This window comes from Electrophorus electricus, chromosome 5 (genome assembly GCF_041902795.1).
Source record: "Electrophorus electricus isolate QZ-2024a chromosome 5, ASM4190279v1, whole genome shotgun sequence".
Classification (NCBI taxonomy): domain Eukaryota; kingdom Metazoa; phylum Chordata; class Actinopteri; order Gymnotiformes; family Gymnotidae; genus Electrophorus; species Electrophorus electricus.
The window spans coordinates 2,255,732-2,282,324 of NC_137501.1; the positions used below are offsets into that span (position 1 = coordinate 2,255,732).

Here is a 26,593-nt window from a genome sequence, read left to right on the forward strand (position 1 = left end):
GCATCAGCTGTGCATCCTGAGCAGAGACGCCACACACGAAGGCAGAGAAAGAGACAGACAAGAGAAAAAAGATCAGCACAGCACACAGAGCCGGAAGAACGCCAGGCGGGTCAGATCAGAGCAGAGAGAGCAGACGAGTGGACAGAGTAGGAACAGCTGGGTGGGTTAAGAAGGACAGGTGTGGGTGACAGCAAGGGTCAAAGTTCAAATGTTAGGTGGAACTGCATGGCAGTGCTGGCCCATTCAAGCTCCAGGAAGACAAGCAAAAGGCTTTATTTCTTTAAGCAGAAGGACATTTTAAAATGCCCAGAATCAGTGCTCGGCAACTTTAAAGTTAATCCAAACGATGCAGAGACCTCCAGCTCAGCGGGCCAGACAGCATCTGCTCATGGCTTGGTAACAGGAAACCCTTACCTTCAGTAAGTCCTCGGTCTGTTTTAACGTCTCCATCTCTCTGAACTGGGACTGAGTGGTGGTCCTGCTCATACTCCTAGCACACAGACATGGGGTGGAACAGCTTCAAACACAAGGGCTAACATTAGCCTCGGCCAAAGCAACACGACCATTTAATACTCAGTGTGGAAATTTAATGTTTAGTGTCTTATTCATTTTGGTCAAGCAGTATATGCAAAATCAATAAATTAACTTTACAAGGCACTCCACACTAAATATTGATTTTACATCAATTTACACTTGGCTTTCTCTAACCATGCTCATTTTCTAACAGTCAAGCCTCTTGTGGTGTGTTAAAAGCAGCATGCCCACCCCAGAATACCTGGTCTAGACCCCATTGCATTTCTCTCAGAGCCATGCCCACCTCAACTCCCTTGGTTACTTCTCGCTCACCTTAGTCTTCTCCTCTCACTCCCTCTGTGTCTCATACAACTGCTCCTCCAGCTCCAAAAGTGTCTCCCGCAACATGTCCACCTGGTACATCTGCATGGATTTCTCATTGTCCAGCTGGGCATTGGACACCATAGCAATCCGATATATTCTCCTCTGCCTCTGTCAGAGAATCCTGGAAGATCACCACGCAAAGGGAGTTTGCCTTAGTCATTTTTGTGTGTTTGTACACACATGCGCATGCAGACATCCACACACATGTAAACACACTTTTGGGAACATGTGCATTAGCAGGGGAAAAAAGGAACCCAAAGCATGACTCAGCTAAAATATATATACACACACACACACACACACACACACACACACACACACACACACACACACTCACACACACACACACACACACACACACAGTGTATAGTCAGTCAGTGTAGAGAGCTGCAGTAATTAAACACCTACCATAGACATTTGTAATTAGAATGTAAGCGAAATAGAATAGAATAAAACAATGGAATATCAGTCAATCAAAATTGATATCTATAGTGCTTTTTACAATGTTGTCACAAAGCAGTTTTACAAATGTCCAAGCTCAAGCCCCCAGTGAGCAAGCCAAGAGCAATAGTGGCAATCAACAACAATGCCATATACCCAACACATGCATAAACACACACACACACACACACATACGTACACACACAAGTAGTTCAAGTACGGTTTATTCGTCACATACATAGTCATACACAGTATAACTCGCAGTGAAATGCTGGAGAGTGCTCTGTCCAAACTGAGGAAGAGAAAACGGGTGTGTAGAGAAATATAGATATTCTCTATATGTGAAATATATATATGCAAGATAAATATATATATTCTATGTATGTACAAAATATATTAACAATGTATGTACATGTACATGTACGTACGTACGTACACACATACGTACATACGCACATACCTACATACACACATACATATGTACACACACACATACATACATTTCATAGACAAACACGTGCATACATGCATACTGACATACGTACATACTCACGTACATACATACACACATACACGCAAACATACATACACACAAACATACGTAAACACACATATATACATACACGCATACATACATACATACACACATACATTCACACATAAGTACATACACACATACATATGTACACACACATATACATACCTTACATAGACACACATGTGCATACACACATACGTACATACTGACATACGCATATACGTATGTACATACATGCGCAAATACATATGTACATACACACATACGTACATAGACATACAGACACACATATGTACATACACACATGCATATGTACACACACATATACATACATTTCATAGAACACACATGTATACATACATACTGACATACGCACATATGTACATACTCACCTACATACATACCTACACATACACACGTACACACACACACACACACACACACATACACACACACAAACGTACATATACACATACGTACATATGCACACATGTATGCACACATACGTACGCACACACAAGTGGCCAAAGCGCATAGGACAACAGCTAACATTGTAAAATCTAGCTTGATAGTCAGGTAGCTTATTCAAAAATACATTCTTCTGTTCTTTTCTGTTAACGAAAACATGTATATATGTATGTATATATGTATGTATGTATATATGTATGTATGTATGTATGTATGTATGTATGTATGTATGTATGTATAGATATATGTATGTATGTATAGATGTATGTATGTATGTATGTATGTATGTATAGATATATGTATGTATGTATAGATGTATGTATGCATGTATGCATGTATCATGGCAGTTACACACTCTTAATCTCTGATTTAAACATTTAAGTTTGGTAGAGTGATGTAATGGGTGTTGTGGCTTGTAATTAATTAATTTATTTATTTATAGTTTCAGTGCATCCCATTACATAACGACAACAATGATTTTAAATCAGAACACTACCAGCTTCTGCCAATAATGCGTTTTAACAGTGTCATAGCGTCTGCTGCCACTAGATGGAGCCATATAATAGGACACGAACATAGGGAGTCACTTTTACTAACTACGTCTGAGGTTACATGCGCTTTAAGAAGCAGACACGTACATACACATTTTAGAAATAGAAACCTTGATTAATATACTTATGATTATCTTCACTGATAATAGCCAGAACCAGTACCTATCCAAACATGATAACGTGAGCACAATGTTGTTTTCATAAAGTTAATGAGCATTTGTGGCTACGCTGCTCCTTTATTATGTAAGACTCTAAAGCCAGACCTTAATACAGCTAAGGAAAAAAAAAAAAAACCTAAATACAACTCAAATTACAGTCTGATAGTTTGGTGTGTGTGTGTGTGTGTGTGTTTGATGTATTCACGTGCTGCTTCAAAGTTAAAATCCTCCTCCATCATGGATGCATCTGTGTCTGGAAGTGCACCTGCCCCTGTGCCAGCCAAACACCCCCCAGCATTGTGCTATTACCCCCTACCTCACAGCTCAGCTGGTGGTCTTTAGATTGACCTGAGCTAATGGAAGGCTAGATCTTCGTTCTGATGGTTAACCTGATGCTAACTTCACTCTGGCTTTTTACGTGTCTTGGTTGGAGCCGTAAGTGCACGTAAACACCTTGGTTCCTGATACCTCCAAATCCTACCCCAGTGTTGAGGCTCAGTTGAACATTTCACCTTTGAACTGTGTGTGTGTGTGTGTGTGTGTGTGTGTGTGTGTGTGCGTGTGTGTGTGCGTGTGTGCGTGTGTGCGCGTGTGTGCGTGTGTGTATGTGTGTGTGTGTGTGTGTGTGTGTGTGTGTGTGTGTATTAGATGCTGTTTTTGCAAGCCCGTAAGTTTGTACTCTGTGCCTCCTAGCCTGTGTGTTTCTTATCCTGCTTCGTATGCCTTTGTTTGGTTGTTTGTCCTGCATCCTCGTGCTCTCCATTTCGGTAAACTGCCCTAACGACTACCACTCTGGATTTGGCCATAATAAACCTCGCTCTTCTCCGTACATGCGCCCGCCTCCTTGCCGCTCACCGCTGCACACAGTGGAGTCTCCTGGCAATTTGCCTCAAACTTAGCAATTTTCCTCAGAATGGTAATGTGAAATATATACAGTTTTTCTATTTTCTAATTAAATTACAATAGCGTCTCAGTGATATGACTCAGAAAAATGATACTGGTACCCCTTTGATCAATGTGTTGCAGCCACATACAGTCATAAAGGTTTTTTTACTTGTTTTGATACTTATTTAGTTTCACACTCTAAAGATATTAGAAGACCTGACGTGATGTGAGTGAATGATCTACGGGAGGGACGGGTTCTGATGTGTCTGCTTCCGGGCTTGCTCTGGCACTGTTATGGAGATAAACTGCTGCTGCCTGAAAGGTTTATGTTTCTACTTAATGGGACAGCGGTTTCTCTCTGATTTGGTTAAGGTGCTCGACTTGTAATCAGAAGGTTGCCAGTTCAAGCCCCACCACAGCCAGATTGCCACTGTTGGGCCCCTGAGCAAGACCCTTAACCCTCAATTTGTACTCACTCAGAAGTGTAAGTCGCTTTGGGTAAAAGCGTCAGATAAATTCCATAAATGTTATGAGGAAATTATGTTTGCCAAAAGAACAGCAAAATAAACACAATAATACTGCTCAGGCTTTGCACCGCATCACATAGTTAGCTGCGGACGACATCGTCACACATCCATAGCCAACTTCACCAGCCTCCGTTAAACCGGGCCACTGCTCCGGTCTGCGTCTTCTGTTGCGTAACAAGCGATTTTTACGCAGTCGCCCGGCAACCAGTAACGTACGCTGGGAAGCTGCGAGTGCGTGATCGCTGGCTGCTCTGTAACCATTGGAAACGGACACGCGAAGACGCGCGTGGACGTGTATACGCACAAACAAACAGAAAGCTTGCACGTTGGATATATAAAGCAGCGAATAACGTTGCTCTTTATCAGGAGCGAAATAAAGGTTAGTAACTGAAAGCAAATTGACTGTGACCGATTTCGACCTAATTTTTTTCCCAGTAGAATAAGACAATTTAGCTAAGCTAACTAACGCTGGCTAACCTAACTAGCTCCTAGCTGAATTTGCATCGTAGACTAAAATAAACAAGGATTTCATGTTCGCAGTCAAAGCTGTAAGAGGGTTCACTGCTACTGTCAGCACGCCAGGCCACTTTTCACTGTTAAATCATCGATTGGCCGTAATGGCCAGAATCTTAAGATTTTCAGATGCAATGGCAGAAAATATTTAAGGTCGAACACACACGATTCAGAAATTGTTCAGACCCCTTTACCTGTTGCACACGTTACTGTGTTGTGGATTTGAATCCCAGTTTTATCCGCGAATCTACATTTAATCTGAACTGCATAAGTGAAGTAAAGCGTGTGTATGTGTAGATGAAAACGATTGCAGGCGGTAACACCAGTGTAATGTAAAAGATGCAGAGGGAGTAAAAATTGCATTGAGAAATAGGAGATGGAAACATGTTTCAGACAGGGGTTCTTCATCAAAGTGCTTCTGAAGTCCTGGGAAGTGAAACCAGTTTATGTTCAAAAGTAGATGTTTAAATCATAAAATTATTTCCTCGGGGTTCCTACAGTGTAAATCTGTCTGAAACGTCCTGTTTATCTGGAAACCTTGTGTACCTCAGTGCAGTTTTACTACCTCTACATCTTATATATATATATATATATATATATATATATATATATATATATATATATATATATATATATATATATATATATATATATATATATATATATATATATATATATATAATGACGTGGATTCTAGGTAATTAACTGCAGTGTACTATAGTAGAGATATTAAAAATTGTAATAAAGTACACAAAAGTACACTGTTTGGGACATAGGGCCTTCATCAGCTGTGTGTGTGTCTACATATTTATATTAAATGATATATGAACATTTACAGTACATATGTACATATATATAACTCTGGTCAACATTTTTTTTTTGCTTTCAAATCTAAAATAGATGCACCTTATAATAGTTTTTACACTGAATTCGATTCTATTTGGAGAATTATTAGGGCAATTAGATTTTACATGAAGTGTATATATTACCTTTTTATAAATAATGCAGTTATTACACTTAAAATATATATACATGTACTCCTAAAATGTACATTGTATGATTATTGCCATTATTTGGCTTCGGAAGTATCCCTCAATTAGCATTCAGTAATAATCTACCAACATGCAGGGGATCCACTTTGCCCTTACCACTTTTCCATATTATATATAATATATGAGTATACTGGAACAAAACCAGATTATAGAGAAATTCTGAAAAGGTATTTGGATTCGATTCAGAATGCAAAAATACATAAGAAACAGGTTTTTGTTTTTTTGCAGGAAGCAGAATCATTGTTGACCAGTGCATCTTCTCATTTTTTCTTCTCTCTCTCTCTCTCTCTCTCTCTCTCTCTCTCTCTCTCTCTCTCTCTCTCTCTCTCTCTCTCTCTCTCTCTCTCTCTCTCTCTCTCTCTCCCCTTGTCTTTACAGAGCAGATCTTATCTAGAGACGTAGAATACCTTTAAATATAATCTGGCTTGGTGGTAAATTTGTGATTGCCAAGGATGGATGCAACAGTCAAACATTTAAGAATCCCCCCTGAAATGGCTGTTTATGCAGAGAAGCATGAAATATTCGACCTTATCCAGGTATGTGGCATCTTGTATTCTATAGACTTATTCCATGAAATTGTTAATTAACCTCTTTTTCTTTTATGCAGGCACTGGTGAGAAACCTTATAATTGACAAGCCAACAGATCCTATTCAGTATCTGATAGGACTGCTGAAAAAGGAAAGCATTGAAGGTAAAAGTTCAATTAGTTTCTTCAATGCTCAGGTTTTGAGCTGTTTCTCTAAATGCAAATACAGGCTTAATTAAAGTACATTTCATTCACCCACTGATCTCAGAGGAATTTTAAGATCATAAAACCACCACCAGGTGACACACTTTTACCATTATACAGCATGAACTGTATGAGTGGCAAACTGTATGTATGAGTCTGGCCTACATGTAAAACTGCTATTCTACAAAGTGCGAAAAACAATGATTATTATTAGGATATTTCATTGGAACATAAATGACTTACCTCATTTTGATTTGACTGATAACGTTTTGATAATTTCTTTTATTTAAAAATGTGTTTTTAGTCCCAAGGGTTATACTGTTGGGTCCACCAGCCTCTGGGAAACGAACCATAGTAAGTGTTTTGGATCATATAACGCGTAACGTTTTTAAATTCATCCCATCTTGCTTTGTAAATTCCAAGTATATTACCTGTCTCCTTCTTGTATTTAACATAGTTGAAATATCTTGCATAGAAATCGCATTTAAACTGAGTTCATCTAATGGTTACATTTATGTTTAATATATAGAATGTATCAGGTAAGATCATTTTTTGGCAGTGCTATTATTTCCCAGCCTTTTGTGCAGGGCTTCTGCCATGATGTGGCCTCCGTGTGGGATCCTCAGTTCTGAAAAATCCTCAGCACTGCCTGTCTTCTTCTATCTCATATGCGGTATCAAATTGATCTCTTTTGTTTTGCCACAGGCAAAAAAGTTGTGTGAGCGCATTGGTGCTATCCACATAACTGCCAGCGATATCCTTAAGGCTGACACTGACATAACCAGGGCTGCGCTGCAGTACAGACAGAACAATCAGGTGGGACTTCATTGCCCGCTTCAATTTCTTTCCCGTGTGTGTAAATATCCGTGAAAGTAGCTTGCAGACTGCAGGTATCTGCTAAAGGAAACCCAGCTTTAAGAATCGCTTAGTTAGCCAGTTTTGGATTTGGTGTTTGACATTATATTTCCTCGACTTCTGTTCCTGTTTTAACTCACTCATGATAACTTTATTTGAAGTAGAAATGTTTTGCTGGTTTTGCTTGAAGTCTGATCATGCAAATCACATGCAAACTTGTTAGCCTGTAAAACCGTAAAGTGGAGAGGTGTGTTTCCCAATGGATTAATTATTCTAATTATATTCCCACTTATACTCAGCATGGCCTTGAGTTTTAAAATAAAACACTTAAAAAATACAATTATTACCATTTTGATTGAACCCATAATGGATTGTGTAATTAAATGCAGACAAGCATTAAGCATTAAGTGATTTAACTCAGGCTGCTCTCTCACAGTATTTGTACTAAGTCCAGAGGTTTTATTTGATAGTATTTGTTTTGTTTGGGTGGCTGATTAGTAATGTTAAATATGAATATTTGTGAAGTATTTTTATTTAATTTATTTATTAATTAACACACACATACAAACAGGAATAATTTTCACATTTTATATTTTCTCCTAAAAATGAGCTTAATGAGCTAAAAATAACATTTATTTCTATGGCTAACTAAACTCATTCAGGCAAAAATTTGCTTAATGTTAAAAAATAGTGACAAACATCTGAATTAAATTATATATATATATATATATATATATATATATATATATATATATATATATATATATATATATATATATATATATATATAATGTGTGTGTGTGTGTGTATATATATAATGTGTGTGTGTGTGTGTGTGTGTATATATGTGTTTTACCATGCAAGTGTGTGTATATGTGTGTGTGTGTGTATGTGAGTGTATATGTGTGTGTGTGTGTGTGTGTGTGTGTGTGTGTGTGTGTGTGTATATGTATATGTGTGTGTGTGTGTGTGTGTGTATAGCAAGATATATATTTCAGTAATTACGATTGCTGTTCTTATAGGATGTCCCAAAAGACCTTTGGATAAAACTGATACAGCAGCGCCTGTCAAAGAGTGACTGTGTGCGACGGGTAAGGACTAGCGGAGTTCTTCTCTGACAAAGGACGTCAGAGGGAATTTAAGTAGTTTGTTCTTTTATACTATTTGCACTTTTGGGGAAAACCAACATTTAAATAACATGCTATAAATTAAACAAAAAAGAATACCTTAATAGGCCCTGATTCAAATGGTTTTGTAAGCAACAGCAAATGTCCAAATTAAGTGTTTGCTGCCCTGGTGTGTTTGAGTGTTCCACGATAACCTAATTGCCCATGTGTGTATTTGTGTTCCCTGAGGACTACAAGTGAGTGAGTGTTTCTTTAAAAGAATCTTTCATCACTGGGCCCTTCACCCTCTAACAGTCACCTAATCCTCTCACTAACACTACCAAAGCGTCCTTCAGCCACTCACATGCTTGAATTCCTCCACTCTTTCATCCCTAAATTCATCCTGTCATCGCGCCGCGCCGTCCGTCCGCCTGTCATCCCGGTGTCCCCGGAACCCTCTCCTCTCACTTCTGCTTTCCTCTGAAGTGTCAGTTTTTACCATGCAAGTGTAGAGAGAAATATGTAAATCACCGAAAAAAACAAACAATGTTTTCCCTTTTTCGGTTTTTAAACTGCAAGTGGCATTGCTTAACCTTGCATCTCGTTACTAGACTTTTTCCACTTGGCATCCTTTAACTTTCCTTTTTTATTCTCAGGAGTTCATGAATAGTATCCGCGTTTAATCTGATAATGCATGTATGTCCCTGCAGACAAACTGTCTGGTACTATTTATCATCTTATTTAATTATTTTACCCTTTTAACTCTGCATAAGTAGAGCGAAATGAGACAGAAATAGAGGCCTTTTTGACTGTAGACAAAGACATCTGACAAAAGCATCTCAATCAGTGCTTTGCCTGGGCTGCAGATGTGTCTGTCCCAACACGGCATGGTTTTTTCTCCAAGTCTCATGCTTCACACGCCCTTTCATGGGCTAAAGAACGGAATGGAATGATTGACACACCGCACCTCCACTGAAACAAGTGACGCCTAAGCTTAATTGCTATTCCTCTGTCACCTGTGTGTTTGTGCCAATGTTTATATGTGTATTTTTCCAAATTAAGTAACACTGAGTGTTAATCATGCCTAATCTAGGTCATCTAGTTCATCTCTGCCTGCCACTGTTTCTCAGGCTGTTTTACTGTACCTCTCCCTTCTGTATGGAAAACTTTCGAGTTGTAATCTAGAGGGAAATCAAGACAGTAAGAAATGTAAGGAAGCATAGGTAATGAGCAGAGAATTAAAGTGGAGTATCAACTTAATGAATGCTCTTGCAGTCCCAGAAAAAGAACCCCAAAAGTAAATCTGGGGAAAAAAGACCAGCGAGAAAGAATGAAAAACCATGTGGCAAGTGATACAGTCATACAGATCCCTAATGAGACTTCCAAATAAAGTTAGACTGGTAGAATTTGCATAATGCCTTTAATTCTATATTTAGTGAGATATGGGGAAATAGGCAGGAAAGTATCACAACTGAAATGTAAAAGGAAGGGCTTTTTCAGATGGCACTTGATGCAAATAATGCTGCGCCATTCAGTGCAGCTCAATATCAATTAAAATCTTCTGAGTAAGATAATTTAAACAGGACAGTGAATTTGATGAATTAATATGCTTCCGAATAATCTGCATATGAAGAATGATCTGTGAAGAACAACGGCAGATGAAATAGATGTTTTTATTTTTGACCTGTTTTAGTTTTAGTCAAATATCCATTAGCATGGACAGCGTGTAAGAGAGAAATAGCCCAGGTTACTAACCTCCCTGTTAGCCTGCTCTGACTTTAAGATCTAATTGTCCAGGGCCCTCCCAGCTGAACCCTTTGTGCATGTAATACTTCAGTACGTTTTGTGTACTTCCTACACAGTGAACCTGCCGAACACATTACCAGCAGTCCGTAAGCAACATGTCCTTTGAGAATAAAAACAAACAATAATATGGAGACAGTGGTTAGCTCAGTGGAGAAAGGGTGATGTCATTGCATAAATGGACTGTCGGAAAGCAAGGTTTGCAGGGTGATAAAGCACAGACACATTGTGCGGGGATCCCTGCAGTCTGTTCAGGTCTCTGGGAGTGGTGGTGCGGCCCAGCTCCAGGTTGCCTGCCCTGCCTGCTGTTGAGCTAGCTGGTGACATCTGCTCCACGCGTGTCCTCCTGTGATAGGGAGCCTTGCTGCAGATGTTCCAGGGTTAGGGGCTCTATTGGGGCCCAGTGCTCGAGCCCCACGTCGCCTTTTGATGTGTGGATGAAAAGGAATGGAGCAAGCCACTGTGGGGCTCTGGGGATGAAAGAAGAGTGCGTGTGTGTGTGTGTGTGTTTGTGTGTGCGCACATGTGCGCGTGTGTGTTTGCCCGCGTGTGCGTTTGTATGTATGCCCGCACATCGCATGTGGAGTAGGAATGGCTATGTATGCATGTGTGGGTGTGTAGGTGTATGGAGATGTTCTGAGGCAAACTCATTACAATATCAATCAAGCTTGAGACCTGGCCTGGAATTCTCCAGACCCTCCAGGTCTAGATATCCGAAGAACTGCTTTGCTCTCTCTAATGTATCTGGCTGTTAAAAGAAAAAAGGATGCACTGTCCTCATTGACAAGATCATTTAAAGAATTGTTCCTGTGTGTGTGATTTGCATCCTCTCCTTGTCCTAGAAACACTGGCTGTTCTGGATGGAAGTGCAGCGAAAACTTAGTTTCAACATACCCTTCTGAAATAGCCAGGTTGTTAACCTCCCTGTAAGCCTGCTCTGATTTCAAGATCTAATCGTCCAGGGCCCTCCCAGCTGACCTCTTTGTATAGGCAGGAGGGGTTTCACTCATCTGGGGCATCGCTGGCCTCTTTTCCTGCTATCCAGGATTGTTTCATGTGTGGCATCCGAACCAGCGTGCGGCGCAGATTTGCAAGCCCGGCCCTTGGGCCCACTGCCACAGAGGCAATCAAATGCTTAATGGAGAAGTGAGTGGGAGGAAACTTGTGCACTGCGATCAGGTGAAGCAAAGGATAGGTTTGCTGTTAAAGATCAAAGCAGCGAAAAACAAAGGATGATTTCAAACAGGCGCAGGCAACTCGGCAGCAAAAACCCACAAGTCCTCTGATAATACTTAGATCTATAAATGTTTGTTGCATATATTTATTTATTTTAAGATTATTCGCCACAGTAATAAGTTGGCCCCTAACAAGCACTTGAGGGAGATGGTTTCTGTGAAGCTTTTATTTTACTGCACCATTGCACAGCAAGCCTTGGGATTTAGGAGGCTATTAGAGAGAGAGTTTTTTCATGGATTTGTAGCTAATGAATGATATGCATGTGACTTTTGCTTTCTTCTTCTGCTCTTTTTATGGCCATGTAAGAAGCGAGGAGAGGAGCTCGAGAATTAGCCACATTTTCAAGGTTTTATAGATTTACCCTCCTTTTCCCTCACTGCAGGAAACCCCATATTGGCCACTCTTACCTCAAATTTATATATAAATTCGTGCATTCATTATTTTATCTCTTATGAACTCAGACAGAACTCAGACACAGTTTATATGAATTATACATTGGGAGCCTGTTAGTTGTTTTAAACAGCAATTTATTACTCAGAGATTGTTTTACCCTCTCAAACAGACCAGAAAAGGAGCAGGAAAGTGTAGTAGTTGACCAACAGCTGACCAGTAGCTGTCCAGTAGCTAAACAGTAGCTGACATCCATGCATTTACTATTTTTTATTGTTTGATGATTTATGAGTTTGTTGTGATCAGTTGGCATGTTCTTAATGGCCATTAAAGGTCTTCATGGCAAATTGAGTTTGTGAATTTACAAATTTACAGGGCTGGGTACTAGAAGCCATCCCTAAGAATGGAGAAGAGGCTTTGTGTCTACAGGAAGCAGGCATCTCCCCAGAGCACGTTGGTCAGTGCTACATTTTCATATACGGGCATGCATGCGCGCGCGCGCACACACACACACACACACACACACACACACACACACACACACACATACACACACACTAATGAATTTTGCCAAAAAGGTAATTTTGTAGTTATCCCATGCTAGAGAACGAGACCATGCTCATTAAACGTAACTACTGCGTTTTAATATAATGTCCGCTTGGCCACAGTGATGCTACAGGCACCTGACGGCATCCTGACTGAAAGGATTCTGGGCAAGAGGATAGACCCTGTCACAGGAGGTAATATCTAAATGATCATCACAGTTTTTGAGTTCAGAGAGCTGGGCGGAGAGACTCGCAGCTCGCCCGCGCCCTCGTTAAAATGCATTTGATGAACCATAGACCTCAACCAAATAGGACCTGTTTGTTGAATCCCAACTATGGCAGCGGGTCCTCTGGGTATAGCAAAGCCGTGTTATAATGAACAAAAACTCCTGCTCCCCACAGATTTGTTATGGAGCAGATTCCCTGTATCCTTGTAATTGCCACCTTCTCTTTTTGAGACTCAAACTTTTGACACTGTTCTAAGATATACACACTGTTCTAGTTAATCTTAGACTTGTGGATTCTGTGTTGTATTTGCATGAGGTACTTCTGCCTCCTTGATTCCAAGTGACCTGATGTACGAAACTGCTCCAACTGCAGAATAATTTACTGATATGAGTGCATCCTAATGGAAAATTAACATTACATTTACATTACTATACTGCAGTGATTAGGTGTTATGTGCTTGTTTGTTTTGGGTTAATGCTCTATTTTAATTGCTATCTTTGGTAATAGATGCGATTCCGACTTCCTGTTTTGTTTGTTCTACATCTTCAGATGTGTATCATGTCACTTTCATATGGCCAGAGAGTGCTGACGTGGCTCAACGTCTGGAGAGGCCACAGGGCCTGATGACCAAGGACCTTATGCGTGCAACTCTTGAGCTATATCACAGGCAGGCACACACTCTACAGAGCACCTACCGCAGCTGCCTGAGGGTCATCAATGCTGACCAGCCTCATGTAGATGTGTTTGCCCAAGGTGATCACCAGCGTTTCACTCCACTGTCCATCTGGCTGTTTGCCAGAACGTTTCGTTGCTTTACATCGTGTCACTTAGTTTTAAAAACACAGAACGGGAATGTCTGCTATACGCAAACCTTTCTGTTAAAGAGTAAGAATTAATAGGGCCAATTAATGCCATGCGAATATAGAGGCATAACTGAGTGATGCTCGCTTTCTCTCATTAGCCATATTTGAAGTGGCATACACTCTGCGCCATCCTCTCCTCAGCCTCGCTGTGCTGACCCAGGCTCTGGTCGGAGGCCAGCACGGCGGCCGTGCTGCTCAGAGCCAGTGATTGGTCGAGCTGTCAGGCCGGCGGCTCATTGGGGGACTTTGCCTCGGGCAGTGCTGCGGGCACCCGCTGTCCCTCGAGGACCCGAGGCACAACATGCAGCCTTCGTCAGAGCCATTAAAGCCAGCCCAGTACAACCTGTCTCAACATTACACCGCTCAACTTGACAAAATAATTCTGTCACTTTCTCCCTCCTTTTGTTGTGGGATAAGGAGAGCACAGTCTGTTGAATATTTTAATTCTTCTTTGCATGTATCATTTGACTGTAGAGTGAGACAGGGGTTGGTTTTTGGGGGTGGGGTTGGTAAATGCAGGTGCATGTTTGTTATTGTTAGTTATGGTCAGAGTTGAAACCATGTTAGTTACTTCCTAATTAGGTATCCTCAGTGCTGGTACTTAGACCTTTTTTGTAAATAGACCTTAATGTTTTTAGTTTATTTCCCAGTGCTTTACACATTTATGAAATAGCATGATCTAGTTTCCTCTCTCCTTTTATAGCCAAATTATGGTCTTTATTCATGCGCATATTCTCTGACAGCCATGTGCAGTGCAAGGTGTGCTGTGAGTGCTGTCTCAGCCAACATTAGCCCGTTATTATTGCATTCAGATTGCCATGCCGAGTATCAGGAGAGCAACTCTCCACCCTTCCGCTAATGGTTTGCAGATTTCATGTTGATTTTTAAATGCGAGGGAGTGCTGGTGACTGTATATTTAATCACACCCAGATCACCAGATTAAGTTAAACGGAGGGATAAAACAAATATCTGCAATCTTTCTTAGCTATAAAACATTTAGGACTTCAGACTGAGCAATAAGCCGCAGTAAAGCTGTCATCTTAAATATTGATTATTGCTAATTCGGTATGTGGTTTGACTGCGGCGTTAGCAGCCCCCTCCCCAAGTAGCCTTTTAGCATATTACCATGTTTTGCATATTAACCATTTATCACAGTTGTTGTAGAGCAATTAGGAGCCTAAAGTGTTGGATGAGGGAAACTCATTAGTTATAATTAGGCTTTTGTTAATTATCGCACATTAGAGGGTAGTCCTAGCGCTCAGACAATCAACATTGTTGCGGGAGAAGACCAACATCCAAACAGATGTTAGCAGCGTGGCGTGCAGGTGAAAGGAGGCCTGAAATGATTTATTAATCGAGCCGCCTCATATTCAGATTAGCCGCGATCGCTGTTTATCATCTGAGCGGCTGGCCTTTAAAAGGACGCGCTCGCTGCCCCTGCATAAATGCTGGATTATCCACATCCATTAAACATTTAGGGAAGATTTCTGTTCTTATTGCAATACAGGACACTCAAGTCCAATTTGTGGAACAGTCTACAGCTGGGCAGGTTCTAACTTCTGTTTTTGTTTCTCTTTTGTTTGTTTGTGTGTTTGTTTGTAATCTCTGTAAACTTAATATGGATATTACAAAGGAATGTAATGTTCATTTAAAAACTTACCTGCATTCTCATATGCATCTTTTAATTGTTTTAAGAACAGATAACATCAGTAAATACACTAATTAGATGTGTAATATGTGATCTGTATCATTAGAACAGTGGCATTGACATATTAACTATAATTAAGTTAAACAGCATTAACAGTTCAGTATTAATTAGTTCTTTATCTTAAGTGGCTGTGTTGTCATTTCTGACAAATGTACTACTTCCCCAGAGCAACGTCACCACGTGCACATTAACATAGTATAAGAAAAAAACACGACACATAGCAACAGCTGCACAACAGTACAGGCGCAGATGATGTAGATCCTCACATTAATCCCTTTGCGTTTTCATGCCATCTCTGTCCTGCAGTACTGACCTATGTCATGACCAGGCCCCACTCCGCCGCGCCTCACACTCCCAGGATCCTCCTGCTGGGACCGCCAGGATCTGGGAAAAGTCTGCAGGCCAGCCTGCTTGCCCACAAATACAGCATAGTTGACAGTGAGTTACGCGTCACTTTCCAGCCTCTCTTAAATCTCTCTATATTTCCTCAGTAATAAATTTCCTTTGTTGCGAATGGAAACTAAAATGAATATAATAAATATAAATAAATAAATAGATGGGGGTGTTTTCAAGGTCAGTTCCTGTGTTTCCATTTCTTTCTCTTGTTTCCTTGCCTCCCAGACATGTGCTGGCATGCTGACTTTCATCACCTGCCTGTCCTATCCTCTTCTGTCTTGAGACCGTCTTAAAGGTCACACTGGACATTGTGCAGTCTGTTTATTTAAAATTTAAAACTTTCCTTTCTCTGTTCCTGTCATTCTCTCTTCATCTCTCTCTTATTATTCTTTTTTTACTTTTTTGTTCCACACTCTCCCTCTCTCTCTCTCTCTTTCCCTCTCTCTCTCTCTCTCTCTGTCCCCCCTCCCTTCTCTCTCTCTCTCTCTCTCTCTCCCTCTCGCTCTCTCTCTCTCTGGCTGTAGTTTGTTGTGGTGAGCTTTTGAAGGCAGCAGCAGCGGATGGGACCAGTATGGGAGAGCTCATTAAACCCTTCCTGGAGTCAGGACGCCAAGGTAAACTTCCTCACCTCCTCACACACACATGCTGTCAAGCAGGTCATGCACCAAGGAGAGCTGAAGCCTCAGTGCCTGTGGCCTGTTTGGAGACTGCTGCCTCTGTTAGACTCTTCTGCTTTTGGCCAAATAATTAGACCACCCCTGCCATGCCTGGTGTGGCCAACCAATATATTGCGGTGTTTGCATATAACAAATGCAGCATGATGATTATATGGGTATATTAAAAATAATCTCACATAATAAAAAAAAAAAAAGATCAAGGGTAAGACCCCTCAACGTTGTTATTGTCATTGTACAGCTATCAGAGGATCAGTGGTGGTGATCAGTATCTAAAAACTCTTTTTATATTTATCGCAAAGATTCATGCTGTTGTTCTTGCCTTAGCTGCCAGATCTCAAGAGTACAACAAAAGAAATCTTTTCCTGAAAAGTTATGATTTAGGAATTATGTACTTTTGTAATTGCTAGACTGCAAATCACATAAGCAATAGGTTAAACCGTGAACCAGACTGCCAAATTATTGCAAATCAGGCCTCCTGTTAATCATTCAGGTACATATACTTGTGCATCGCTTTGTTTCAGTGTACCCCATGTCCTGCAGCTTCACCAAAGCTCCTCAGTCTCCTCTGTCTCCGAAGCCCCGAGGGGAAAGTAATTCAGTAAGACGAGGTGCAAAAATGCCAGGGTGTCCCGCCTGAGCCAGGCCCTGATGGAAACGGGCCCAGCCCTCATCCTGCTTCACGCACTGCCGTGCTGCCAATCACTGCTTCTCACTGTCTAAACTTGCCTTGAGCAAGATGTGATTAATTTAATAAACATCCCCCGAGAATTGACGGGCTACAAAAGTGTGTGCGTGGGTGTGCATGCGCACGTGTTCAATGAGCCAGACGGTGGAGAGCAGCGTCACGGGGGTGGGATCTCTCTGTGCCGTAGCGGCTCGGTGCTAGCTCCGGCCGCGGGGCCACGGGGCCACGGGGACGGCGTGGACGCTGACAGCTGAACTCTGTGGCTCCTCTTCCACAGAGACGCCAGCTACCTCTGGCTCTGAATAACACAAGAGTGGCTCACACTTAATGAGCTAAGATCGACTGTTTCGTCAGATTAGATGGAGGCTCGCGCAGATTAGCTGATCGAAATCAGCAGTGAGATGTGAAAGCATATGAGCTATCAGTTAAGCTATGACAAGAGCGGAGATAGGAAGGATCAAAAGGAGTTTGAGAATTCAGGATCAGTCCCCATCGATCACTCTCTGGTGTATTCTCAGGCTAGTAACGTGATGCATATGGCTAACAGCTTGCTTTGAGAGGAGCTACACTTCTCCCTTTGACCTGCATCAAAGGTTTGTTTTATGTCTTTATCTTGGTATCGTGGAAAAGATAAAAGCGATTATGGTTTTGAGAGATGATATCCTTCATAATGTAGCTGAACTCCATAGGACTGCGATGAACCACTCATCTCTCTTTTGCACACACACACAGACGCACAATCTGAGAGGGTCTGAATGTCAGACCCCAATGGTGCATGTTCATCATATCCCAAACTGCAGTGGTGGCGGATGTACTCATGAATCCCATAAATTCATGTTTGAATGTTTGTCAGAAAAGAAAAGAATGCATAAGGAATGCAATGTAAATGTTGTATTAGCTGGCACTCCCATGTCTTGTCAACCTGTGCTGTTTTGTCCTAGGGGAGAGCTTTCACTTTTGGGTTGTGTCTGAAGACTGACTTTAGCTCTCGTTCTCCCTGCCTGTCTTTCTCTTTTTCCTCTGTGTCTCTTTCTTTCCTTCTCCTTTTTCTCATCTGACTCTCTCTCTCTCGCTCCCTCTCTCTCTCTCTCTCTCTCTCTCTCTCTCTCTCTCTCTCTCTCTCTCTCCCTGACCCCCCCCCCCCCCCCCCCCCCCACTGTGACAGTGAGGGTTTAGGCAGAGAAGCTTGCCTAAATAATTTAGGAGTTGATTAATGGGCTGGCAGGGGTATAATTAGGCGATGTAGAGACGGTGGCTAGTGGAACCAGTACAGCGCTTCAGGGACTTAGGGAGCGGGATTATTAAGGAAATGAAAAAAATCTAGTGTTAGGAGAAGAGGAGGAGGAGGAGAGGAGAGAGGAGAGCAACCCTCTCCAGGCTGCCTGCCGTTTGAAGCCAAGCCGGGGAGTGAGAGGCGCGAGGCTGCAAGTGTTTGATGTGGAAATTGGACAGTTTGAAACCGTCGACTTTAATTTTTCAACATCCGCGGGGACCCCCCTGGGTGCGGGCTTGCTTTCCTAAAAGAATGGCGTTCTAGTTTTCCCTTCACCTCCGTTATTTGTTTGTCCCCCCACGCTCGTCGCCTTCAGTTTGTTTGTTTTTTGGTCACTTTTTCCCGCGCTCCGGCCTCGTCCTGCGAGCGCTTTCCCGCGTGTTAAGTGTCTTCATCCCGCCTTTATATCAATATCATCCCCTTAAACAATTCACTTATGTTGCCTGTCAGGCACATGCTGACTGCTGTTGTAGTCCCAGAGAAGCCTGTGGAACAGCTTCAAAAGAAATAAAAATGTATATGCATGAATTTAAATGACAATATGCCTGCTGACTGTTTAGTTTATCTCATATCTGAATAAAATCGCCTGCTTTTCTACAGGTACACACACGTCCTCTATAGTACTGGTTGATAAGATCAGTGCTACTTTCTCTAATATATTTTCATGGTGGGCTTTTTGGTCCTTATACACGTTTGTTTGCTTTGAATCATCTTTAACCTTCCTAACGTCTGGACTGTCTACTGAAAAGGAAGTGGTATTTTTTAGCAGTTGTGTTGTAGTAGAAAAAACTCAATTTCAGTTGGATTTCTTCCATGAAGTACTGAACCTGTATGTATTTTTAGGAGTGGTTTTCCTGGATGGTAAAGAGGTGATTGCTTTCTCTTTCTACTGACCGTTTCATCCAACAGTTTTTTTTTGTTTGTTTGTTTTTTTTGTACTTTGGGTAACTGTCAGGGAAGTAAACAAATTCATAGGGGATCTCAACAGCGTGCTTAGATCTTTAACCTTTTGACCTGATGCAGCTCACACAGAGATGCTGTAGATATAGCGCTAGCGGTAAGACTTAAAGCAGATATGTCTGTACAGTTTTTTTATACAGTCATTCAGAGGACACAAAATAACGGATTTGCACTTGAAACTACAGGAACAGCACGTCTGTGACTCTTGAAGTTTGACTTAATAATGCTTTCATTCTTTGTTGTGTACTTTGTATGTTATCATGACTGGGAAGAGATAAATACAGGCATAATGAGAAATGTCTTCTCCTCCCTTTTAATGATATGCCGTTTCTACCGGATCGCCTCAGTGCCAGACGTCATGGTGCGACAGATACTGACTGAGAGGCTGAGCAGGCTGGACTGTACCACCCGTGGCTGGGTCTTACACGGCTTCCCCCGCGATGTGGACCAGGCTGCCGAGCTTCAGGAGGCAAACTTCAGTCCCAGCAGGTACACGTTGGAGCTGCAGCTGTGTGGCCTTGAGTTTGGGCTCCCTAGGCGAGTAATGCCACCATACCAGTGTTTATGTCCAGAAAGCACATGCCTGAGAGAACTCTTTTTCCCTTTCATTCTTTCTCAGCATGCTGACTCTCCTTCGCAGGTTGCCTGGGTTCAGTTTCTTTTTTCAGAGTTTTAACATTTTGACAGAGAACAGTGAAACAGTAAAAACCGAGGCAACCCCGATCCAGAACAAACGCAGTATCTGCTTGGTGTGGCTCCTCAGGTCATTACCTGTGATTTGTGCATATTCAATTATCCCAAACAGTGAGTGTAGCAGTGTAAGTCTCACATCTCTCACTCAGATTACTCGAGCTCAGCTCTCCAAGAGGATCTGGTGGCACTCACGCGGCATGTGCTTTGTGCGTGTGTGCCTGCTGTGGTCCCACGCTGAGCTCCGGTCACCGCTGATGACTCTCCTCCCAGATTAAACCTCTCCCTGGATCAGGGCTGAACTGGGACCTGTGCGCTAACGTCCTCTAACGTGTGTCATTATGAGTAAATGACAAAGCCCTTTTGTAAACGTAAATGTAAATATGTGTAAAGGAATAAGTGCGTGTGGAAATTCTAGCAGGGCGTGATCCATATAAAACCCCGCCCACTTCACCTGGAGAGTTGAAGCATGCGGGTGAACTCGTCTGGGTAACAACACTCACTTTGTCCCATCTAAACCATGTATGAATTACTCAGGACGCTCCTGTGTGTCTGATCCTCTGTCAATCCCTTCAGCTGCCAGAATGCCACGGCCTTCTGCTCTCAGATGTTAACATTACCAGGCAGTAGCTGGTTGGACTTCCTCTTTCAGTGGCTCTCTTATTGTAACTCCACACAGGGTCTCCATTTATTAGCTGCCCCTGCTGAATTGAGTAATGGCAGGGGACCTCATTTACATGTCATTAGCATAATTGATTTGTGGGGCCGGCAGATAGGCCAGCCCTAAATAGAGAGATAATGTTACTGAAGGGCCGATGATGGCCCGATGGTGGCGCTCTATCTGACAGCTTTATTAATTAATCTATCTGGTTACTCAGGCTTTAGAGCAAATGAATAAGTCAGTCAGAGATATGGCTCAGTGCCAAGCCGGAGGCCACCGTCGAGCGGAGGAGAGGAGGGTACGGAGGGATGGGGGTGGGGACACGCATGGAGCTGGCATGCCCAGCAGGTTGGAGGGATCCCTTTACCCATTTCCTGAGAGGGCTCCTGTAACCGGGCTCATTAGTCAGCGGCTGTGTCAAGCGTCGGGCAAGTGTTCAGCTCACGCCACCAACTTGACCGCTGGAACCGAAGATGTTTGGTTTCTGTGACTCTCTGACCAGGTGGTTGTGTTATCGGTGGCAACATGACCACCGAGGTCCTGCTGTCCAACATTAGAAAAGCAATTTCTATATCTTGATACTTTAGCCACAGTGCCATGACAGTGGCTTGCTTGCCATGCCTAAACTAATATGTGTGTACCCTGAAAAATGAGTGATCCTGTGACAATCACTGGGCTCGTGTCTGCCACAAACTACGGCCGCTTTGACATAAGATGCCCTTTTGTCATGTAAAAGAAGCTACCTGATCCTGGAAAAAAGACGAGAGAGAAAAAGGAGGAAAGGGACCCTTACGGATAATCTTCCCTAATCAGATAATTAAGGATGCACTCGCTCTGGTTTCCTCCTTAGCATAAATGTCTGATCGTCTTTCAAAAACTGATCAATCTATGCTAGCCTTGCCCATGTGTTTTCCTGTCCTGGAGACAGTTCCAGCCATTGAAGGCTTTTCTGGGGAGAATCTCTGACAGCGTGATATTCGGTGGAGAATCGCTGATGGTGTAACTTGCTCCATGACCAGAGGTTATCTATGGCAGGGAGAAGGCCACTGGTCATTAATCAGAATTGCTGAGCTTGACCCAAACATGAAGACCCTTATCTGCAGGTTTCCTAGGTGATTATTCTTTGTTGGTACAGCAGTGCAGTGAGAGTTCCACGCCTACCATTGGTGCGTGGTGTGTCCGACCCTCCTGCCGGTCTTTAACTACACTCCAGTTTGGGCAGTCAGCAGTCTCTTACAGCCCTGACACGCTCACAAACAATCAGAGTCTTTGGGTGCCCTGAAATATGCATGGCTATCCGTGACAGGCAGATAAAGCAGGACCATTAGCCACGTAATCCTAGAGAGCATAGGCCAGTCGCCTGTTCTTGCATCTCTCTCTCTCTCTCTCTCGCTCTCTCTCTCCCTCGCTCTCTCTCCCCATCTCGCTCTGTATGCCTCCCTGCTCTGTTGTGGCAATCCTCTCTTGCTCTCTATTAGTTAAATGTATTTCATGTGTCTGCTCCCCATCAAATCAAGCAACACTTCCTCTAATTGGCTTATGAATTATACAGCAGGGGCGGCATTATAATTTAATCAGTGGTAAACATTGCCGGGGCCGCCTGTAAAGAATCTACCCCTCATTAATTTCTTAATTTGTGGAGATGGAAAAGGAGGAATATGAGGCAGAGGAGGTTGGCATGGGAGCTGGACATCAGCGCAGCCCACAGAGCACGCTTAAGAATAAAAGGATCAAAGGGAGCTGGCCCATTAATCGAGATATTCTCGAAAGACTGTCCGCAGCACACATACGTGCACACGTTCTGACATTAGCACACAGGGAAGTTTGTCGTCTGCCCTGCTAGGATGCAGACTGACACGCTTGTTAGCCGCTTTGTTTTAGTCCCTGATTTTGTTTCATAATCTTAAGCTGCCTTGTAAGCAACGTCCCATGTAAACTCCGCCCTCGCCTCCCCGACATCCCATGCAAACTCCGCCCTCGCCTCCCCGACATCCCATGCAAACTCCGCCCTCGCCTCCCCTACATCCCATGCAAACTCCGCCCTCGCCTCCCCGACATCTGCAAAATGGGGGAGGGGAATAAAGGGAACCATGCACCAACAGACATCTCCCCCACTCTCTTTCCTTTCCTGCCTTCATGAATATTGCATGAATAAGCATTAATATTAATTCTAATAGCTTTGCAGAATAGTTATTATTTCTTTTTTAGGACAAATATTCATTAAAAATTGAGCAATGCCTTTTCCTGAAGTGATAGTGTCCTTGCACACAGATGAGTTTCAGGCCTCAGAAACAGTTAGAATATAATACCATTTAAGCTGAGGACTGGTCAGCTGGAGCTCTGGGTGGTTAAAGGATCCTCTGACTGTTCCAGAGGGCCTGCTTTTTCACAGCATCCATCAGAGCCCACATCACAAAGGCATTTTAAATATTTAATCAAAAGCAGATCTTACATCTTCCCCCCTCTCTCTCTCTCCCTTCAGTCTTTCTGGAGAGGAAGCCCATTCTCACTGCCCGTTTCTGCTGATCTTGATCGCGGCTCGAGCAGTCCAAAACCCCACTGCATGCTGGGTGGTGGTAAAAATTGCATGATGTTGTGGATGTGGCTGTCTGGAGGGCTGGGTTGTGACGTGGGGGTCAGCTGGAGAGGAAGGGGTGTGGGCCAGCTGATTGCTGCTCCCTCTCTTGACCCTTTCGTTAAGGCCACCTTTGTCTGGACGCTGTTGTCGTTCCTAGATCTTCCTAAATTCAAGACTGTTTACTCAATACACACTAAATAGAAATAAAGATGCAGACTCTGGAATTAATTGAAGAGAAGAGCTGGTCTCGTCTTTATTCTGAGCTCAATGTTACAAACGAGGTGTTGTCTGGAGAATGTCTTCTTTGAGAATGCACACCTTTTATACATTTTCATCATAACCATGTTTATGTTTTCATAAAAACTTCCACTAATACTATACTTCCACCCGGTTCCACTATTGTTCTCTAAACCATACATTATTAAATGTATGCAAATTGATATTCAATACTTACACCAACCAGTTTTTGGTACCATTAGGTTCATCCTAAACTACTTCTATTTTTTATTTTTTTTAAAGGCAATCATATTCTAGATCACCGGCTGCCCGTATTGGTTCTTCCGGTGATGTCCATATTGGTTCTTCCGGTGCTTGGCCGGCCGTCCCGTCCTTGAACAAAGGCTCCCCTTCGACTAAGGCCCCTAGAGGCCTGTCAAAAAGGAATCCTGAGGATTTACGCTGCAGCCTACAGAGGCCTTTCCCGCATGAAACCAGTTTATTCTGGACCATCCCTATTTTTCTCCTTACAATATCATTTTACTACCTCACTGTCCTGCCAGAAACATCCCTGGGGAAACATCCCAGCATTCCTATATTACAGTACATTACCACTTACACTCATTTATTCAGTTCTAATATGGATGCATCATAATTATTTTTCTGATGCAAGAAGCAGTTTGTGAATGGTGGAAATAATGTGTGAATTTGAGCATGGTTTTTGGATGGCCTGCCATGATTAGTAGCACAAAAGCGTTGTCGTCTCTGTTTGTTTTTTATGGGCTTTGGTGAGGTCCGTTAATGGCGTTAATGGCCAGAATCACAGAACACATTCTAAAGAAACAAAGTTTAGATATCAGCAGACATCTTCCATTTGAAGCTGACACCTCTTCTCCCTCCCAGGGTCTTTTTTCTCGAGATGGACGACGACGTTGCTGTTGCACGGCTAGCTCTCAGATCCGTCGATCCTGCTACTGGAGAGAGGTGCGTGACGTCTCCTCTCACACGCTCGCGCTCTGTAATCATAGAAATTCTGTCGCTGCCAGCTTTCTTTTCCTATGCCCTCCAGGTACCACGCGCTGCACAAGCCTGCGCCAAATCACGAGGTGCAGGCCCGGCTGTGGTATGACCCGTGGGACTCTGAGGAGGAGCTCCAGAAGAGGCTGAAGGATTACTGGAGTCAGACGGCTGCCCTGCAGGCCTTCTATCCGCAGGCTGTACGGATCAACGCTGACCAGGATCCCCACGCTGTGTCCGAGTGCCTGGAGAGCGTGCTGGTGGGGCGTCTTCCCAAAGTCCCGCCTGGCAGTCCGTCAGTGGTCTTGTAGAGCGGGGTCATTTTGTGCAGTCTTTTCATTTGTATACTGTACGATTGGACCATCTCTTCCTTCGCTTAATAAACTGATAAACCAATTCATAATTAAAACATTTACTTGGAATTTGGTGTTTTGACTGTGGTGTATGTCGGAATACACAGAGGTGTAAGACAGTGCACCATGTATGTAATTCTTCACCTTATAACTCAAAGGGACAATTACATGCCTTTGCCCTAAGTTAATATATACTGTATATCAAACAAAACTGAATTAAACAACCAGCCTCTCCCTAGTTCCCCGGGTGGGTAATCACCTCTGGCTTGCTGACCCTAGCTGATCACAAGGGAATACAGGGAACCTGCTAATTATACATGTGTTTAATTAATGTCCCAGTAATATGCAGCCCAGTCAGGCCCTTTGTTAGGGGTGGTATTAGTCGCGCTTCAGTAGCCGCTCTGATTATTAAGCCTTCTCTCTCTCATGCTCTCTTGCTTTCTTTCGCACATGGTCTCTCTTCCCTCTCTCAGCCCCTCTCCATATGTAGAGGTCACTGGATTGGCTCCCAAAGGAGAGGAGAGAAGTTAAGTGCACTGGTTAGAGAGGCATGTTAACAGCCTGGTGTTCAAACTCCCCTCAGATACCAGGCCATGACAGGCAGACACTGAATTAATTATAGCCAATGAGTTTCCAAATATGCATCTGTTCTGAATGCATAAACATTTAAGTGTAAGGAGCTGTATTCATTGAGTTAGTGGTGTTTGTAAATATAGATGGGAATTATCTCAACCCCATGTCTACTCTCAGAAGATGTTTGTTAGCAGATATGTGAAACTTCTTAATTTACAGGGAACAGTGTGGAGATTCTGATTAATTAAGCTCAAAACCACAATGAAATCAAAAGCTGTAGTATGAGCTTTCCGCTACAACTAAAATTTAATATATCATCCATATTGACCCTGTTTCCACCACAGGGCATCAAGCATGTATAACACTTCTCTGATTAGGCATTGTTGTTTCTATTACTGTTTGAAGGAGTTGAGTTTGTGCAACTATCCACAGAGCTTCACTAGCCAGCTCATGTTTTAATACACTAAACTGACTTGAAAAGGTAAAAGCAAACCTTAACTTTTGAACTTGTGACCCAAAGGTGGATAAAGTTTGTTGATTCCCCTGAGGTTTATGAAACTTGCCCATGGAAAGTATTACATGAGCCAGTCTCAATCATCTATAGATAAAGTTTTTGCCATATATTTCTTATTAAAATAAAAATTATAAAATCTTCAATATTCCAGCAGTTTTACTGCATGTGAAGTGCTATTCTAAACCATGTTTGCATTTTGCTGGACAGACCAATAAAATTGTTGGCTGCTGTAAGCTGTTGGCTGCTGGCAACTGTAACATACCTGTATCTGATATTTGACCACTTTAAAGTACCATTCAGAATGACCAGAGTCATAAGATACAGAATTACAGTGAAATAACCTTAGATTCAACATGCATTCACTACCTACCTTATTAGAAACAACTTGGTGTACCATTAAAGACAGGTGTCATACACAATTTGTTAGCCACAAGACAGTTGTAGGTTGGATATGTTCCTAACCGAGGAATAAGGCTAACACGTATAGAAACATTGATGTTCCTGA

General features: G+C 42.4%; 1 protein-coding gene across 3 annotated transcripts; it reads left to right on the forward strand.

Annotated features, from left to right (window-relative positions):
• The first annotated feature begins 4,725 nt into the window (after positions 1–4,725).
• Positions 4,726–25,070, forward strand: ak8 (adenylate kinase 8). Of its 3 annotated transcripts, none has more exons than XM_035530109.2 (14): positions 4,726–4,844; positions 6,409–6,566; positions 6,638–6,722; positions 7,066–7,115; positions 7,467–7,577; positions 8,639–8,707; positions 12,527–12,608; positions 12,820–12,891; positions 13,474–13,677; positions 15,802–15,933; positions 16,416–16,505; positions 19,834–19,975; positions 24,535–24,615; positions 24,701–25,070. In XM_035530109.2, the coding sequence occupies exons 2-14, from the start codon at positions 6,483–6,485 to the stop codon at positions 24,957–24,959; spliced, it is 1,461 nt and encodes a 486-aa protein (XP_035386002.2). In that variant the 5' UTR covers positions 4,726–4,844; positions 6,409–6,482; the 3' UTR covers positions 24,960–25,070. The 3 variants fall into 3 exon arrangements, with proteins under 3 accessions (XP_035386002.2, XP_081571074.1, XP_035386003.2); XM_035530110.2 differs by having other exon boundaries at positions 4,736–4,844; positions 6,414–6,566; XM_081714948.1 differs by lacking the exon at positions 8,639–8,707.
• The last annotated feature ends 1,523 nt before the right edge of the window (positions 25,071–26,593 follow it).

Excerpts from the sequence above, each read along its gene's own strand:
- ak8 (XM_035530109.2), top strand. The coding sequence starts at position 6,483 with ATGGATGCAACAGTCAAACATTTAAGAATCCCCCCTGAAATGGCTGTT. Across the intron at positions 6,567-6,637 it reads AAATATTCGACCTTATCCAG|GCACTGGTGAGAAACCTTAT; the intron begins GTATGTGGCATC and ends TCTTTTATGCAG. Across the intron at positions 24,616-24,700 it reads GATCCTGCTACTGGAGAGAG|GTACCACGCGCTGCACAAGC; the intron begins GTGCGTGACGTC and ends TATGCCCTCCAG.